The sequence below is a fragment of the Miscanthus floridulus genome, chromosome 6 (genome assembly GCF_019320115.1).
Source record: "Miscanthus floridulus cultivar M001 chromosome 6, ASM1932011v1, whole genome shotgun sequence".
In the NCBI taxonomy this organism is placed as follows: domain Eukaryota; kingdom Viridiplantae; phylum Streptophyta; class Magnoliopsida; order Poales; family Poaceae; genus Miscanthus; species Miscanthus floridulus.
The window spans coordinates 88,038,510-88,058,239 of record NC_089585.1 but is presented as its reverse complement, the minus strand read 5'-3'; the positions used below and the strand labels follow the sequence as shown (position 1 = coordinate 88,058,239).

General features: G+C 46.6%; 1 protein-coding gene across 1 annotated transcript; it reads right to left on the bottom strand.

The window, feature by feature from the left end:
- Window positions 1-1,276: 1,276 nt before the first annotated feature.
- On the bottom strand, window positions 1,277-3,095 carry LOC136458554 (scopoletin glucosyltransferase-like). Its single transcript, XM_066458501.1, has one exon. It carries the CDS (start codon window positions 2,930-2,932, stop codon window positions 1,457-1,459), a length of 1,476 nt encoding a protein of 491 aa, XP_066314598.1. The 5' UTR covers window positions 2,933-3,095; the 3' UTR covers window positions 1,277-1,456.
- Between the last annotated feature and the right edge of the window lie 16,635 nt (window positions 3,096-19,730).

Below are 19,730 nucleotides of genomic sequence, written 5' to 3'. Positions count from 1 at the left end.
AATAAACACGCATCCCGCTTGAGGAGTCAAACTTTTTAAAATTTGACTAAATTTATACATAAATACACTAACATTTATAATGTGTAATAAATATAACTAGATTGAGCATGTAATATATTTTTATAATAAACTTATTTAGAGATAAAAATATTTATATTATTTTTTATGTTTTTAGTTAAACTTGAAAAATATTTAACTTCTCAATAAACGAGATGTGTATTTTATTTTAGAACAGATGGTGCAACTTTAAAAACTGTCAGGAACGAAGGGAGTACCACTGGTGGTGACTAAATTTCTGGATCAGCAATAGTACTATTCCACATTTTTTTGAAAGGAGAGAGCTTATATTAAGATGACAGGTAATCATGGTCTAAAGTTGCCGACGCACAGGCCGGGACACCTTAAGAAAGGCAACCCTTCCTACCAAAATATCTGAATTAATTGGACACTCCAAACGTGCTTCCACCGATGACCCAATCAGACATTGACGGAGCTCCTGCGAGCCATCAGCTCGTCCACTAACCGTCCAAAATCATTGTAAGATGACCCACCCTTGGCCACGGCGCGCCTGGCCTTCTCTTCTCTCCGAGCTCCTTGGCCTTCTCCCGTATTGCCTCCGCGTCCTCGCCGTCACCCATCACTCTCCCGATGGCCTCCGCGATCACCTCGCCGCCCATCACGCGCCGTGTCTCAAGCTTCGACGCGTAGTCCGTAGGCCCCACGCCGACACCAACCTTGAGTAGCTCCACCACCAGCTTCTCACTGTAGAACTGGTCGGCGCAGCGCGGCCACGTCACCATAGGCACGCAAGTAGGCAATCCCTAGAATTACCATTCCATGTCTTGTGTAAACATACTTAAATTAGTATATATAGTTGACTAGCTTTATTTGTGGGCTATAATATAATAATGCTTGTGTCATTAGCTAGGCTTACTTGTATTCTTGCCGCTTGGGCTCCTTAAAATATTCATATTATCCTATTATAAGTGTTCGATAATCCACGTTCAATTATCGAATAATCCATATCCGTCGGATTTCGCCAATTCCATATCCCAGACCGCATCAGCATATAATCAGATTCGAATTATCCGCATATGCACGGATATTAAAAACACTTCTCCATATTCTTAAAATTTGGATTCGGAGCGGAGGATTATCCATACCACTTTCATTCCTAACCATAACCCGACAAAATCTAACTTGTGTTCGTACAAAGACAATTAATAATTTACTACTATTTCTATAGCTAGATAGGGATTTTTTTTACACAAAGATAAATAACAAATCATAAAAGTAATTATTATTTATACTAGTTGCTTGTACAAGTGCACCATCTAAGATCATTTTAAAATTTAGACACCCGAAATACAGAAGAAAAGAAGAAGTGTTACGATAATGGATAATTATGGCCTAAAGTTGGCGACGCACTGCATACGTGCTTTCACCGATGACCCAGTCAGACATTGACGGACCACCTACGAGCCATCAGCTCGTCCACTAACCGTCCGACATCATCGTAAGATGACCCACCGTTGCCCACCGCACGCCTGGCCTTTTCCCCAAGCTCCTTGGCCTTCTCCCGTATTGCCTCGGCGTCCTCGCCGTCGCCCATCACTCTCCTGATGGCCTCCGCGATCACCTCGCCGCCGATCACGCGCCGGGTCTCCAGCTTCGACGCGTAGTCCGCGGAGCCCACGCCAACACCGACCTTGAGCAGTTCCACCACCAGCTTCTCGTTGTAGAACTGGTCGGCGTAGCGCGGCCATGTCACCATAGGCACGCCGGTGCTCACGGCCTCCAGCGTCGAGTTCCACCCGCAGTGCGTCACGAACCCACCCACTGCCGGGTGGGCCAGGATCAGCCTCTGCGGCGCCCAACCCCGGATGATGAAGCCACGGTCGCCGCGCGCCATCAGCTCCGCGAACCCGTCGGGCATCCATTCCGACTCCTCGGTGTCCGCGCCGCCGCCGATGACCCAGACGAAGTTCTTGTCGGACATGTCGAGGCCGCGTGCCAGCTCGCGCAGCTCGGGCGGCAAGAAATGGGATAGCGTGCCGAAGGACACGTACACCACCGAGCCCTCCGGCTTGGTGTCGAGCCACTGCTGGCAGCCGTCCGCGTCCGGCGAGAGACCGTTGCTGGCGCCCCTCGTCGCCGCGTCCTTGCTGGTGAGCGCGACCGGCCCAACGAGCCATGCGCGGCGCCCAAGCGTCGTGGTGTAGTGCTTCAAGTAGTCCGGCTCCAGCTCGTGGAAGCTGTTGAACACCTCGCCGTAGCTCCTCTGGTCCGCGGCGTTTCCGCGCTGCATGAAGGCCCAGTGCTCCGGCCGCTTCTTGGGCTCAAACATTTGGCTGCGCCTCAGCTCGACGCGGTGCGGCAGCCCCGGAAGCAGCACGAGTGCGTCGGGGTCGTCGGGGGCGGCCTCCACGGGGTTGTTGCGCACCGTAGTGTCGCTGCAGGCCCGCGAGAACAAGCTGCTGCCGAGGAACGCTATCCGTGGGACACCGTACTCCGCGGCGGCGTCGGCGGACCAGTCGAAGAAGCTGTCGGTCACCACGGCGTCGGGGCGATTCTCCTCCAAGAACCGGTCGAACGGCTCGCGGAGTAACCGGACCGCGTGGATGAACTTTTCGCGGTCCTCCATGGAATTGAGGGCCGGGCCGCACTCGACGCCAGGCGGCAGCCCGACATCGGGGAAAGGCACGACGGTGATGTCGATGGCCAGGGCGCCCTCGGTGCCGCGGGAGGCGTCGTTGGCGCGGTCCACCGCCGAGCAGATGACTTGGGCGTTCACCGGGGTGGTGAGGATGGTGCACTTGACGCCTCGGGCGGCGAAGAGCGCGGCCATGTCGGCGATAGGGATTAGGTGCCCCGGCGCGAGGAACGGGAAGAAGAGGATGTGCAGCAGCTCCTGCTCATCTTTGATGGCCATGGCTGGCAGCGTGCCGGCGCCGGCGCAGCTGCGCTCTTGGGAAATTAGATCGGGTGGAAGCAAGGGCGCGTATTTTATTTTATTTTACAAGGAAGGGCGTTGCTAGAGAGCGGAGTAGGAAGAAATCTGGAAACTTTTGGCCGAAGATAGCCGTGTACTTATACGATGCATGTACCAGATGATGATTGGACATACTTATATTTGCAGTTTTGTATCGTATTACCCGTCCGTTTCGTCATTGCTTACGTAGAGTCCTTCAGTTCCCGGCAACGAGTGTACGTGTGCCGGTGTGGCCAAGCGTTTCGTGAACCCGGAAAGTAGGCCCAATTTGACTTGCATCTTCCATTACTGTCGCGCGAGTGAACGCGACTGCCCACAGCGCACTGAAGAGTCGCCGCTGCCATGCGCCTTTCAGTACAATTCGATTAAGTCATAGAAGATCATATAAATATTTGAAAGAACATCTAAGCCCGTGAGTTTTGGAGTATTGATGACATATAATTAAGCAACTAATGAGATATGTTGAGTTTGCTCAGGTAACAAATATGCAAAATTAAAAGATAACACGTGAGACCCCTCAATTCTTTCGACGTGGCGTTCGGATCGATCAAGGCTTACTTTCCTTTTATGATTTTGAATTTAAGTATAGGAAGCGCTATACTATAAAGAGGGACAGAAATTGCAAGCTTCTGGGGAACCATGTGCTCTCATCTCAAGACCAAAACCCCAAAAGCCAAAAGAAAGCCAGCACGATTCCTATTCTTTCTTTTCTGGACTGCGCATAAGTTCTGCGTCTAACCACGGAACCACTGTGTGGTTAAGCGCAGAAGTTCTACATCCTATCGCAAAAGTTTTGCGACTTGTCTGTATGTTGGTGTGGAGTGGGAGGGAGTATTTTATACTTCCCTCTCTTCTTCCCCAACGGTTGCCTACACATTTCAGACATCTCCTAACTCGTGAAACAACTCTCTCTCCTCCATTGTTGGCCATCCAACCTCTCCCTAGAGTCCTTGGTGATTTCCCCTTGAGTGATTGGATTTAGGAGTGGATTAGAGAGCCCTTGAGCAAGAGCAATCAACTGAGAGTCTTGGTTCTCGCTCTAGCTTGCACTTTGTGTTCGTTACTCTTGGAGGTTGGGCTCCTAGACGACTAGAGGTTGCCCAGGAGCTCCCAATCGGATGTGGTTGAGCACCGGAAAGTTTATATTGCCCTTGTGAAGCTTAGTGGAAATCTCAAGCTCGATCTTTGTGATTCGCTTGAGAAGAGATTGGAGCTTGAAAAGACTCCAAGCCTTTATGGCTCCCTCAACAATGAGGAAGTAGGCAAGCCTTTGTGGCTCCGCTGAACCTCGGGGTTGTTTCAGCTGCAGGGGCTTGCTGCAAAAGGAAGCTACGACCATAAGGAAGCTGAGGAATTTACTTGATTTGGTTCTCTTCTCTGATCTCTAGTCATTTGTGAGCTTAAGCCATCTATGCATAACTTCGGTGTATTTGCACAGAACTTCTGCGGCCAAGTGTGGAAGTTTTTTTTAAAGGGTCAGCAGGGGAGTCCTCTACCATTTTTTTTGTATTTTCATTATAAAGAATGGAGTACAATATTTACATGTTACAAGGCTCCTAGAGACAAAGCAAAAAGATACAATTGCACGCGCGGAAGTTCTTCTGGAATACACACAAGTTCTACAGTCTGCTGATCATTGTTTTTCTAGATAAATTTTTGTAGGCTTATTCACCTCCCTCTAGGCCATGCAACGATCATTTCAATATTGCATATGATAAAGTCACTGATAATTACTCCCCCGTCCTATTTATTTGCACATTTACGGTTTGAATTTTGTCCCCTATTTAATGCACATATGGATAACAGGGCTAGATAGCCCATGGTGCGACCTGCACCAAAAGCTACCTGCCAAGCTCTCACCTCACGCATGGCTCTTCTCATGCGGACGTCACGCACGGACTCTAAAGCTGTTCCAGATAAAAAATTAGCTGCCTTATATACTCATAAAAGAAAATTGGCGCACAACCTAAGATGCCTTTAAAGATGAGCATGCACCTCTCAGCCCGATGGCCCGTCCCGAAGCATGGTTTTTGGGTCTGGCCTAAGTATGGCACGACCCGTTATAGTGCGGGCCAGAGCTGGCCAGGCCCAACGCATAGGGCCGTGCTTGGGCTGCACCCCAGGCACGCCGGGCAGCACGACACGGCCCAACATTTGGAGGACTAAGGCCTGGTAGCGGCCCGGTCTGCTAAGTGCCCATAGCACCGTTCCCTTCCATTCTAACCCTAACTTCATTTTCCCTCCCCAGCACCACACTCTTCCCACTCAACTCGCGTCGCACGTACCACAATCCTCCCCACGCGCCGCACCCTTCACACTTGCGGCCGCACCGCATGCACCGGTGGTCGCCCTCCTTGTCCATGCCCCCCCCCCTTGCAATGACCGGTTTCGAGTGTGTCGGTGGGCGGCCTCGAGTGGCGGTGGCCGCCTCCATGCCCCTCACGCCGGTGGTCGCCCTGCTCCTAGCCGGTGTCGAGCGGTTGAAACTTGAAAGCCCTATGTTTGGTTTTGGTTAATTGAGAAAACCACTATCCATCCTTTGCTCTAAGTGATGTCATGAGATAGGTTGGTCCACATCCAAGGATTGAACAAGATGACACTCAAGGTGATGGAGATGGGCACATGACGATGATCAAGTGCTCGTTCTTTGGAAAAGAAGAAAGAGAAAAACAAAACCCTCAGGGCTCAAGGCAAAAGTTCAAATAGGGATTTTGTTTTGCTGGGCAAGACGGAATAAAGTGCATGATCGGGTTTAGGATAGATGATTGTACTATTAAGAGGGGAGTTCTAATTGGATAATTCGGTCATCCAGTGCCACTAGGTGTTGCAATACTTTGCATGTGCATATACGCCTAGTGCATAATGGAGAGCAAGCAAAAACCTTTATGAAAAATACTTTGGAAATGCTAACATGTTTGTGAAAAATTTTGACCAACGTGGAGATCATGACAAGCCAAGAATATCCAAGATAGGTGTATATGGATGATAGCTAGGATCAATATGTTGTGCATTCCATGTAACAAACTAGGAATCCAATCTGTTAGCCCGATCGCCCTCATTGTAACTCTACCCACTCTGCCTATATATAGGGGGGTAGAGACCTCGGGCTCAGGATCCAACTTCTCTCATTCCAATCTACTACGTAGCTAGGAGCAACAACCCCTGTAATTGAGCATACGAATACAAAAGCATAGCAGCACCACTAGAGTAGGGTTTAGCATGCCACTATGCAACGAACCAGTATAAATCCTTATGTTTCATGTGTTACCATCTGTTTCTGTCTACGCGATCACGTTGCTAGGCATTGTCAGAGCTAAATCATCCGATAGTTGCTCTTGTTAGTAACTTTAGCTTGTTGTAGCTCTCTAGCTTAGTTGTAGCTTGCATTGTTTGTGTGAAATCAACCTAGAGATAATAGCTACTAGAATTATGTAGGGGCTTGCTTGTGGTGTATTAGTGCTAGAACTAGTTGTTCACATAGTCACCGTTTTATTTACAAACTACCTTGCTCCAATGGTTTGTAGAATTTTCATAGTCTATTCAACGCCCCTTTAGCCATTTAGATCAAATCAGTGGTGGTTGGCCTCCTCCTACCCTCCCCTCTCCCGCGATGGTGCTGATGGCCTCGAGTGCGCAGATCATGGAGCGCCAATCGCAAGGGCGTCATCCTCGAGTGCACAGTGCAGGCTACGAGGACGCACTAGCTAAATCCAGCTACTTTGCATCCTCCCCTCCTCCGCCAGCTACTTCACCGTATGCTCCTCGGGGTCGAGCTCCCTGGTGGTAGCCGCCACCTTATCCTCCTATCTATTCTCTCCATTCGATTGACCTTGGGCTAGCCCGGCCTGCTAAAAAGGCTAGGCCCATCGGGCTGGCCCCGCATGAAAAGTGGCCCGACAGGTCATGCCTGTGCCATCAACCAGGCATGAAGCCTAGCAATGCACAATGCGGAGACATGCCATCCCCTGCTTGGCTCGGGTGGCCTGAGGAGGTCATGCCTAGCCCGAGGCCAGGCGGGGTAGCCCAAATGCTCATCTATAGATGCTTTCTCCTCCACTCATTTTGTCAGTTGATGTCGCATTGTCCTCCCATCTACCACACCAGATTGCTCGTACTCCCGCATCCTCCCCTTCCACATCGAAGCTCCTTCCCACAAAAGATTCCAGGAAGAGCCCCACCATCTCGGCCTAGATTTAGCCACATCCACCCTCATATCTTCTTCCTTGTTCATCTTCCCCTTTCATCTGTCATCGCTATTCTCTCTGGTGGTGGCAGTTTGGGGTGGTGGGCGACCACGCGCTGGGGTGGTCCGGCGTGCGAGCAGGCGGTGACAGTGACCCCATGTGTAGGAAGCGTGCATAAGCGGTGGCCCGGCGCGATGAGCGAGCCCGCACAGTGATGTTGGCCCAACGCGTTGTTGGTATTTATTAATGACACTTATATATATAGGGAGAATTCTGCAAGCACACAGATATACCATTGTAGCACTTCACCCAGGAGTATTCTAGGTATCGTTATTTATATTTTACCACAGGGAGGAACGGTGGCTAGAGATATTGATAAATATAATACTTATGATGAGATCACTAACTAAACACTTACTCTAAATAGGGGTAAGCCAGATGATATATAAATGATAAGTATAGGGCAATGATAATAATCCAGAGATAGAATTAGATACTCATAAATGTCGTATAGCTAGACTAAGTGATTAATTAAGAGGAAGATTCCTAAGTCATTCCAATGTTCTAAGTCTTTTGTACACCCAAGTATATATAGTTTCATCTATAGCATAATAACTCTTCATCTACACATAAGGAATTATCGAGGACCAATACTAGGGTACCCAAAGAGGAGGAGCTAATAACCATTGATGTTGATTCATCCAAGCGGTCAAGAGCGCGACCACATCTCTACTGGGCTCTGCATTGTCCGACCACCAAGGCCATGGGCTTCGCCTCGTCCGACCCCCGAGGGCTGGCTCCGCCTCACCCGACATCCAAGGGCTGGCTCCACCTCAGCAGACCCCCGAGGGTAGGCTCCGCCTCGTCCAACCACTAAGGGTTGGTTCCACCTCGGCCGACGTCACAGGGCTGGCTCCGCCTCATCCGACCCCCGAGGGTTGGTTCCACCTCAACCGACGTCGCAGGGTTGGCTCTACCTTGCCAAACATCTAAGGGATGGATCCGCTTTGCTCGATCCCTTGGACACGGTTCCTAACGGGAGCTCATGCCGCCGCCAACCACTACGGGCCAGAAAGTATGACCCAAGGTCAAACTTCTGGCATCGTACAGGGAGCGGTCACATCTCAACACAACCCGTCCCCGTGACATGTCATTTTGGGGAACTCACATCACCTGTAGTGACGGACGTGCGGTCACTATGCTGCCCACTCCCTGTGCGCCCGCTGATCAGCACACTAGTCAGCCATGCCGCTCGCCAAGGCAGGGTGGGACGTTATGACTCGCTGACAACGCTAGGGCATGGCATTGTCAGAAGACAGGCGACCGATGTGGGGCTGTCCCTATCACCGCCTGTTGTGTCAGCGGGGCCCGCACGGAGGAAAAGGAAGGCCCGACGACCCTAAAGACTTCCTTGGCCTCTTGTTCTCCTCTTTTCCCCCATTATAACCCATGCTTTCCCTTGGCATATAAAAGGGAAAGCAGGGCATCTCATGAAGGGGGACCGATTCATCGAACAAGTGCATTACATAGCATCGGTTCACCGCACCGTATCAGACACCGAGCAATTGAACCATAGAGACTTGGGAGCTACCTTCCTCTCTCGCTAGTTTGTAACCCCCTACTACAAACTAAGTGCTGGTAACACAAGCAGCCTAAAACTAGATGTAGGGACATTTGGCCTGAACCAGTATAACCCTTGTGTCTTCTTAGCACACCATCCGAGCTAGACACGCAATATACAAATTTATTTGTTGGTGTTTACTCAAAACAACAACAATTGGCATGCCAGGTATGGGGCTTTTATGCGTCTCGACATCAACACCAGACCTCGGATGGCTAATCGCAACGTCAGCTGGGTCCCGGGCGCGCGTGTGCGCTTTGGGAACCTAGATTTCGTCATCACGATGAAGGGAGAGTTGGTGCGGCTTTCTGCTACCACACAACCCCTCCTCTTCACCAGCCTCAATGCAATCGCCGAGGCGCCCGAGGAGCTATAGCTGCCTACACCAGAGGTCCACGCCCCAGAAGCAACCAGCTCCTTAGCTTTGACTATGGAAGGTCACGCACCACGATTGTGGTGCATGAGCGTCTCATGCTCCATAGCGACACGTGTGACACCCTCCACGCTCGCAGATGCGAAGCGCCCTTAGAACAACCCGACGAGGATGTACCGGTCCATCAGGTCCAGCAGGGTGGTGGGCCACACACCATGGTTCCAGTGCATGAGGGTCTCGGCCTCCACCGCAACACCCGTGACACCCTCGACGCCCGCAGGCATGCCTGAGGCGATGCGAAGGAGGGGGCTAGCCGCAGCTACCATCCACGCCATGGCGAACGCTATGACAGTGGTGAGGACCGAAGCCCGAGCCCTGACTTGATGGGACCTTAGGCCTTTGGCCGACACACCCTCAAGGGCAAGGCAAAGCGGGACGAGGATGCCAACGAAGGCGCCTTCAAGCCTCCCAACAAAAGGACGAACAAGCGACGGCGTAGGAGCTCGCTAGTGTCCAACACCGATCACACTGGGGACCGGAAAGCCCGTGGAGGGCACCCCGAGCCACTTCGAGAAGCTGCTTGAAGGGCCATGCCCAAACCATGCTTTCCCCATCAATCACCTGTACAAGGACTACATTCTTTTGAAGCGGTTCTTGTCCAGAAGCTCTAACAAGGGGGAGCATATGACAGAGCCCAGCTAGACGAAGCACGCGACATCGCCCTCCTTCGCTTGGCCCAATACCAGCGAGCGTTGGGCCAATACCACGACCGTCGAGTGCGGGGTCGAGCCTTCAACGTCGGGGATCTGGTGCTCCGCCTCATCTAGAGCAGCAAGGACCATCACAAGCTATCCCTGCCATAGGGGGGACCGTACGTCATCATGAAGATGTTCCAGCCAGGCGCCTACAAGCTCAAAACCATTAGCGGCGAGGTCTTCGCCAACGCCTGGAACATTAAGCAGTTATGTCACTTTTACCCTTAATAAACACACCCTTTCTCTTATTATCAGTTTCGCTGTTGAACTCCCCGATCTTTTGTGACATTGACCCCAGCAAACGGCAGGGGATCGGGCCTCACTCGGGGACTAATAATAGCATATCTGTTCGGTAGATAATCTCTATGTCTGACCCTTTCTCACGATTAAGACCCAGAAGCGAAGTTTGCGGAAATAAACCCTGAGTAAAACTGGTCGGACCATGAGAAACCTACGCCCCAGCGGCTATGGTGTCTTTGCTCACCAGTGTAATCAGAGTTTCTATTCCACACCCTGGGCTTTTTTGGGCCTTAGCCATGGAAAGGGCCGGTACGCGTTTAAAAGTCTATCCGCCGAGCAAACATTCTCAGTGCCCGACCCCCTTTCATGTTAAGACCTAGGAGCTAGGTTTGCGGGAACAAGCTCTGAGTATAACTGGTCAGGCTTTGGGAAACCTACGCCCCAGCGGCTACGGTGTCTTTGCTCACCAGCGTGATCAGAATTGGCTCACCCGCATCTCGAGCTTTTATGGCATTAACGACAAAAAGAGTCAGAATGCACTAACCTTTTTATACAAAAAGAGGAGAGGATCTAAAAAGTTGTTTGCTATAACGAAGTTTAAGAGCTTGTCCATTTATTACATGTTCTCCGCCTGGCTTATCTGCCTAACTAAATTCTTGCGCGGGATATCCTCATCCTCTATCTCTACAGGAAAGTCTTCTCTCAGTAGGTAACACAAGTCGATCGGATGTAAATATGGCGTTCCTAAACGGGGATCTAGAGGAAAATGTTTACATGGCACAACCGAAAGGTTTTGTTGTGGAAAGAAAATAACGTATGGGATACCGCCTGAAGAAATCCATTTACAGATTAAAACAAGCTTCAAGACAGTGGTATTTGAAGTTTGATAGTACAATAAGAAAATTTGGGTTTCAAGAAAATGTAGAGGACAATTGCATTTATGCAAAGTTCAAGAATGTGAAATATATTTTTCCTAGTCTTATATGTGTATGACATCTTGCTCGCTAGCAGTGATGTTAATCTACTACTAGAAACAAAGAAGTTCTTGTCCTCGAAGTTTGATATGAAGGATCTCGGTGAAGCTTCGTTCGTCCTATGGATAGGAAGTTTACAGTATGCTCAAGTGTGTACTCCCCTGACTTAGCATTTGTTATTGGGTTACTTGGCATATATCAGAGTAATCCAGGAATAGAACATTGGAAATTAGTAAAGAAAGTTTTGCGTTACCTGCAAGGTACGAAGGGTCTCATGCTAACTTACAGAAGATCTGATTCCCTGCATATAGAGGGGTATACAGATTCTAATTATGCGGGAGATGATAGAAAATCCACGTTAGGATACATATTCACTCTCGTAGGAGGAGCTATATCGTGGAAAAGCACAAAGGAAACCGTCACTACATCGTCCACAATGTATGCCGAGTTTGTAGTGTGTTATGAGGCCACATGGCAGGTGAATTGGCTAAAGAAATTCATGCCCGGGTTGAAAGTGGTAGACGACATACATAAACCACTCAAGTTATACTGCGATAATAATCCAGCAGTATGTTATGCTCACAATAATAAGTCAAGTGGTGCTGCCAAACACATTGACATAAAGTATTATGTTGTGAAAGATAAAGTCTGGGATCATATAATTAATCTTGAGCATATAAGAACAGAAAAGATGTTCGCGGATCTGCTTATAAAAGGCTTAACACCGAGCGTGTTCAGAGAACATTTAGCCGGCATGGGTTTAAGGGAAAGCCTGTGATTCCTGGTCAATAAGGGTCTGGTTGAGAATCTGTTTCAAAACAGAGAGGTGCATTGTAGCTATTTATTCTAATGGCAACCGACCATGATCTGTGATGGAATGAGAACAAGATAAAGTAAGTAAGTTAAGATTAAGTCATAAGATGAGATCAAGGGGGAGAATGTTAGATTGATCTCTTCCAATTAGCCCAACGGCCAATTGGGCCCTTGGATCTGCGCCTTGATCGAGGGCATCCAACCGCTCCATGGTTGGTGGGCCCCCATCGCACAGCGCCATAAAAAGGGAGGTGGAGGCCGGGGCACAAGGCACGAGGTTCACCTGAGCCGTCAGACACCCCACCTACATCCTAACCCTAAACCGATCTAGTAAGGGGGCGTTGCTAGCGATGGAAAGACCGCCACCGGCCACCGCCGCCACTGCGTCTGCGACTTCACTACCGGACCTCAGCGTGTCACCGACAAGGATGCCATGGCAAGCTCGTCTTCTACGAAGGCGGCTGATGGTTTGCACCTCCGCAACCCCTCTCTCTCACTCTATCTGTAAATCTCATACTGTTCATGTTCTAGGACTTGTTATTTATCCTAAATGTCAGTACATATGCTAGATCTATGGCTATATGATCCTATTATGCATCTATCAGATGCAACCAAGGTCTTCGAGATTGGAGTCCGGAGTGGATCTAGTGTTAGTAGTGCGCCTAATGAACGCCGTTCACGGTTGGGGTCACAAAGTAGTGCTACCTGACGGAATCATCAATTATTATACTACCTGACGTAACCATCGAGGAAGAACGCTAAGTAGACTTGTATGACTTGGTGATCTCCATCCCAGCAAGCCTCAAATGATCCAATTACTTGGGGTGCCCTCCATGTGTAGCTTCATTCGCAAAGGTTGAACAGTCTCTTCAAGTGGTGAGTTGCAATAATTGTATACAGTGCTTCCGTAAGCCTAGAGTTTACCAGCCGAATTCCATGTATTCTTCCACGACTGAGCAATGCGCTGCAGTGCTTTCCCTTTGGTCTATCTATGTACAGATTTCAAAGCAAAATGTATATGTAAAGAGCCATGAATTACCATGTTAATCGTTTTAATGACCATCCAATGGTCTAGGCAAACCAAGACGGTTCATATAAATAAAGGCCACTGTCCCACTTGCAAATAAATGCTACTACGATACAAGAATACTATACAAATAACTTAAAGATTTACCAAGCTATCTTAAATACTCGATCGTTTACCGGATACTCCCTCCATGCTAAAAAATGAAGTCGTTTTGGACAAGATTTGTGTCAAACATTGGGAATATAAATCATGAATAACTTTTAAGTTGTTGAGTTGAAAATGTGAAAACCATATGTATAGATTTGTCTTGAAAAATACTTTCACAAAAATTTACATATATCACTTTTTGATAAATATCTTTATAAAAATAAGTAGTTAAAGTTATGCTTTGGAGACCGTGTTGCTGTCCAAAACTGACTTCATTTTTGAGCATGGAGTATAAGGGAGAACCTTCATATTAAAAGTATAAGGTCCACTAGCTAATGTCCCACTTGCTAATAAATGCTACAATACGTACAAGAATACCATACCAATAACTTAGATTTCCAGGCAATCTTAAATACTCGATCATTAGTGTGAGATACTCCCTCCATACTAAAAAATAAAGTCATTTTGAACAGTGACACGGTCTCCAAAGTATTAATTTAACTTCTTGTTTTTATAAAAATATTTATAAAAAAAGTGATATATGTATATTTTTAGGAAAGTATTTTTCAAGACAAATTTATTTATATGGCTTTCACATTTTCAAACTCAACAACTTAAAAGTTATTCATGATTTATATTCCTAATGTTTGACACAAGCCTTGTCTAAAATGACTTTATTTTTTTAGTACGGAGAGAGTGTAAGGGAGAACCTGAATAAAATCATTGAGGATGCTAACACATGTGAGAATAGTAGATACATGAAGAATCATATACTCGACAAAATATAAGTGAGTAAATAGAGGACAGCGTCGTCGGTTTGCGGTTAGCCCCAAATTCAGCGCATCAGGCTAGTCTCAGTGGCAGATTTTATCCCATTGTTTCCAAGACGTGAAACAACTGACGGAGATGAACCCATTTTGCAAAAAAAAAAAAAACATCTTGGCCCTCATTTTAACTTTGGTTTCTTATTTGGCCTTTTGGTTAGGTTCGGTCGGTTAACTACCTGAACACTAATATATATGGTTTTTCACCATCTTTTCTTGACTAAAACAACCTCCAAATCACCTCCAAAATTCATAAAACTTTTTGTAGTGATACAACTGATGGAGATGAATCCATTTTGCAAAAAAAAACATGCGTATCATTTAGGATCTTAAAATTAAAAAATCACCAAAGGCTACTTTTGAAGATTATCTGATTTTCTATGGCTCAAAATTACATTCCAAAAATTAAGGAAAAACTTCTAATATTCCTAAAATAAGATTTATTAATTTATAAAATTATTTTCTATCATTTGTTACCTAGAGAATTTTTAAGTTCCTTAACAAAAAAAACTTAAAATTTCTTTCATAAAGCAAATTTTCAACTATTCACCGGAGTTAACTGACGAAAACCAACGGAAAGACCAAATAAGGAATCAAAGTTAAAACGAGGTTCAAATGACAAAGTTTTCATTTTTTTTAGGCCATATAGGGAAGCAACACTATTTTTAGGGCCAAATAAATAATTTTCTCATGAATTATATACTTGACGTTGTTGAGCTAAAACCTCACTAGCAAGAATGCACCATCTTCATGGTCATCGTCTAGTGAGCTTAGAACCCTTAATCTGTAGGGAAATTATATGGTGCACAATTTAAGTAGATGCTTAGGGGGGTGGGGGGGGGGGGGGGGGGGGGCTAAGCCCCCCTGCACCCACACTGGATGATCCACAACTGCCTGAGAGACATGATGAAATGGTAATAATAAGATGGACCCAGCACAAAGGCCTCCAACAAGTAAAATACTTGAAAGTAAATCCTTTAAATTGGTGTTGCCGCCAAAACTGGAATTTTGAGCAATTGTATTATTATTCCCAAGATCTAGTATTCTGGTGCACTCTATATATATATATATATATATATATATATATATATATATATACACACACACACACACACACACACTAGTTTTAGTGCAACATCCACAACCTATTTTTCCCATGTTAGATAAATATTAGACTTCATACTATACCACTATTTATTTCCGATATGTATTTAGAATGAATTTGAGCCTGCCAAATTGTCATTTTGTTAATTTAAAAGACCATTTGCCACTCTGATGTGGTTTGCTTTGTAGCTCTTTATTTTCGTATCCAGTATTTCAAACTTGTATATATATGTGTTCTTACTAGTCTAAATAAATCAACTTCTTGTTTTAAGTTGAACCCCAAAACTTTGGTTAAATTTATAGAAAAATATTAGTATTCATGACATGAAATAGTATATTATAAAAATATATTTTATTATGTACTCCCCTTTATAAGGGCACTCCCAAAGCAGAAATCACCCCATAGTTTTCATAGCTTTAAGACCTCACCACTAGAAACCATCCTTCCCAATACAAATTTTTTCGATGTAGTTTCTATAGAAAAGAAAATTAATATGCAACACAATCAAAACAGATTAGTTGTGCCAAGCATCCTGTAGCTCATCCTGACTGTCATGTGAGCCATCCAAACTAGGTCTCACAAAAATATATTATTTTAACGAAGCACATCAGGCCTCCTATCGGCCGATCCTGTTGGATTTAATATGGGCCTGACCCATATTTTATTTAATTAAATTAAATAAATTCTAGGGCTAAATTAGATGCTAGGTGCAATAAAATAATGAACTAAATATATTTTGTCGATGCCATACCCCCGGCTATCCCGACTTCCATATTGCCGACTACCGACTTCGGATCAAAGACGACCCGAAGGCCCACGACGACCCTATTCAAGGAAGGATATCTCCAAATGACGCCAGGACTCCGACTAGGGCACGACTCCTTAGCTTGTAGGGCAAGTTGACCCCGGATATAAATAGCTAGCAATTTTCCGTATTGTAATCATCGACTCTTTCATAGGCCTAGCCACATTGTAATCGCAATCTCGCCGAATACGAGCAATACAAACAAGTAGCAACTGGACGTAGGGTTTTTACCCGCTTTCCGGGGGCACCGAACCAGTATAAATCTTGTCTCCATCTGTGATTGTTCTTTGCACCAAGCAGGGTTCCGCAAGAACCAGTACCAGTAAAAAAACACCGACAAAGGCGCGCCAGGGAGGTGAATCTTCCGCGAAGACCGATCATGTCGATCATCAATAAAGTCTGGTACCCAGATCCGGTGCGCTCTGATGCCGTTGTGTCACCATCCTCGGTCAGATCTACGATTATGGGCAACTTCTACTCATATTCACAGATCAATACTCCATCCCTCGACATGTCACCGACTATCCACTTCGAAAGTCTAGCATTCGAACACTAGGGAGATTTTGATCTATAGTTGTCAGGGATCTATGATCTCGACTTGACTCATGCTGGCCATGAGGTTTTCACGTCATTTAGCCATGTTCCTAAGGATCTAGCCAATTCTGCTGCCTGTTTCGATCTTGACTACGACGGCTCAGATGAGGAAGTAGACCCTTACGAGGGCCGCAATGTCTACATGGCTACACGAGACAATGCACAAGCTGCGACTGAGGCCGGTTCATCAGCATCGCGCCCACCACCCCGTCTCATCAACGCTCCAACAATCAACACAATTCTGCCATGGGCTGTGACGGAGTCTACCCTACGCCTAAGGAATCTAAATTCTAACTTCCGCGTGGCGTAGGAAGACAACATTCTGATCAGGACGCTCCTAGGAACTATGGGGGCCCTAGCACAAGAAGGAATGCCATTGGCGACCATCATCAAACAGGCGCAAGACCTAGCCGATCAGGCTAAGCAACGTCTAGAAGCAAAGGTTGCCGCGCCATCTAAATCGGCCAGATCCCAATCACACTATCAGAATCCACGCCTCAAGGGATCTAACTGATCAGTGGACAACCGGTATAATGCTCCGCCTGGTGGTCGAGACCTCAGGCCTGAGTTGGATGCGAACCGAAGAGGTCAAGATGCCCGAACGACGCTTGATGCAAATCGGGCTCAATATTACGGCACCAATCCCGGAGTCTCGGTAACTGACTACCGCACATTCGTCCCGAATCTACGGAGGATTGTTTGGCCTCGTAAGTTTAAACCTGGCCCGATCGAGAAGTATGATGGCACCACCAACCCAAAGGAGTGGATCAACATCTACTCTATGATCATCAAGGCAGCATACGGTGATGATTATGTCAAAGCCAATCACCTCCCGACTATCCTACAGGGCTCAGCCAGAACTTGGTTGATGAACCTGCCTGAAGGTACTGTTCAACCCTAGGCTCATCTGTGCCAGATGTTCGAAGCCAACTTCCATGCAACATACACCCGTCCAGGTCAGGAGGATGATCTGTTCACATGCATCCAGAGTCCCGATGAATCTCTCCGGGATTTTATGCGAGGGTTCAGCGATATCTGCAATACGATTCCCGACATGATTGAAGATCGGGTGATCGTAGCCTTCAAGCAGGGCTGCAAGGATGAAAAGACTGTAGAAAAGCTAGCCACTAAAAACCCTAAAATGTTGGCTGAACTCTACAAGACCATTGTTGGCGGTCTTTACCGATCAAATCCGACCGCTAATTAAGAGACAAAAAGAGGAGAAATTAGCAAACTTAAACACATATGCATTTACTATTAACCAAGTTCTACATGTATTTGGAGAACATTATTTTGCAGGTCACAAACACAAATACATGGAATAATTCACTGAAAGGCGCTTTCCAATGCTGATTTGTGCAAAGGAACAAGGGAGACGCCCACCAAATCAATTCAACCGGGGCAAAACCCCACGGAGGAGTGATCCATGTCCAGCCCAAGGCCTGCCAAGCGAAGGCGGTGGCGAGGTGACTCAGTCAGGGGGCAGCCGACCCCTAGGGGTGGGCGCCTCCTGCCAGCGTTGCTTAGCCACCCCTTGCTGTGGCGGTGGCATGGAACCATGCTAAGACGGTGGGAGCCAGGGACACGCGAAGAATAGCCTCCAAGCACCACATAGGCTCCTGTATAAATAGAGGGGTACCCCCCCTCTCTAAACACACAACACATTGAGCATCACCTCACACACCTCACTCACTCTTGTAGCTTTTCCTTTTTAGTAGTAGCTTTAGAGCAAGGCAAAGCTACCTTTGAGAGCTTGGCTCCTTGGAAGAAGTGACCTTTGGATATGAATAGAAATATGAGTTCTTCCAAAGTTATGCTCTCATATTACATTTATAGTCATACTTATGAACTAGAGTATAGTTATTGTGTTATAATCTTGGTGTATGAACTATCCTATAGTTTATGTGTCATGAGAGTAGGACACTTAACTTTATGCTTAAAGATTCATATAACGTACATAATCAGAATTAGAGCAAAGTTGAGGTGGCGGTTCATCGTGCCGTCAGGTTTGCCCAAGTCCTTTACCTGTCGATCCGTAGGGTCAGGGACCCGGGGGATTTAGGTAGTTTCTGTATACACAAGCGTGGTGTTTGGGTATGGAGAGACAAGTGAATGCATTGTCCCTTTCCATGGTTGAGGGGTAGACGACAGGTGGTGATAGCCCTGTCCATCCCTTGTAATCCCTCATGTTCGACTAGGGTGTAGGAGTCTAAATTATCACATGAGGTTGCTGGTAGACCAGTACTCGGTGGCCTCCCGACCTGCTTCACACTTAGCCCTAATACTAATTATGTAACTTGTATGATCATTAACTAATCTTTATATGACTATACTAGATCAATGACTGCTCGACTTAGATTATTCTTTTAGTCTTTCTTTTCTATTTTATCCTTTGAGGAATGCCAAGTGTGTGTCCACTACCTTGAAATCACCGTTCTTGCCCCTGTTATAAACATTGGTGCACTTGCAAGCATTATTATTCAAGTTTATATCCATACTAGACTCTTAATCAAATGCCTTCCTTTGGAAAAATATAAATAATGATACCCTGAATACTTCCAGGTGAAATGCTACAATGATAGCTCCATGCACTTGCGGATAAATATCTAAAATTGTTAAGGAACTACCAAGGCTATTACTTAGTGGCATTGCTAATCATTAGGGATGATGCTAAGAAATACCAACAAGGCACTTCTGGCATCGTTGCTAGGGATAAAAACTTTGTAACGACGCTCGGTCTTGCCTGCCAACATTTCTGGCGCAGTTGTTGGGGATACAAACCTAATAGCTACGCTAAGAAATGGTAACAAGCATTTCTGGATCCGTTGCTGGGGAAGGCATATTGATTAAAGAATCTAGTAGGACATGTTCATGATAATATGCATGTAAGGTAGCCATTGTTTATGCAGGTTAACTTTGCTTGTTTTCTCCTGTTGTGGATGAAAACAGGATAGTGTATGACCAGTTACGATCTGCCGAACAACTACATCGAAAATCCAGAGGCACTCCTAAGGAAGAAAAGGTCTCGTGCAGCTTCTTCTTCTGCCACTCCAACGACAAACGAACTAGTCACCGGCACCATCCGCTACTCCAAGCATGGCCAAGACGCTCCGCGACTACTCCATCCTCGCTGATGCCAACGTGCCTGGTGGGCCAGCTGTCAACATCGGCGATGGGAAGTTCGAGCTCCATACCAGCCTCATCACGATGGTGTAGGCAAACCAATTCCATGGTCCAGGAGACGTCCTGGTCAAAGTGCTAACAAAACCTTCTATC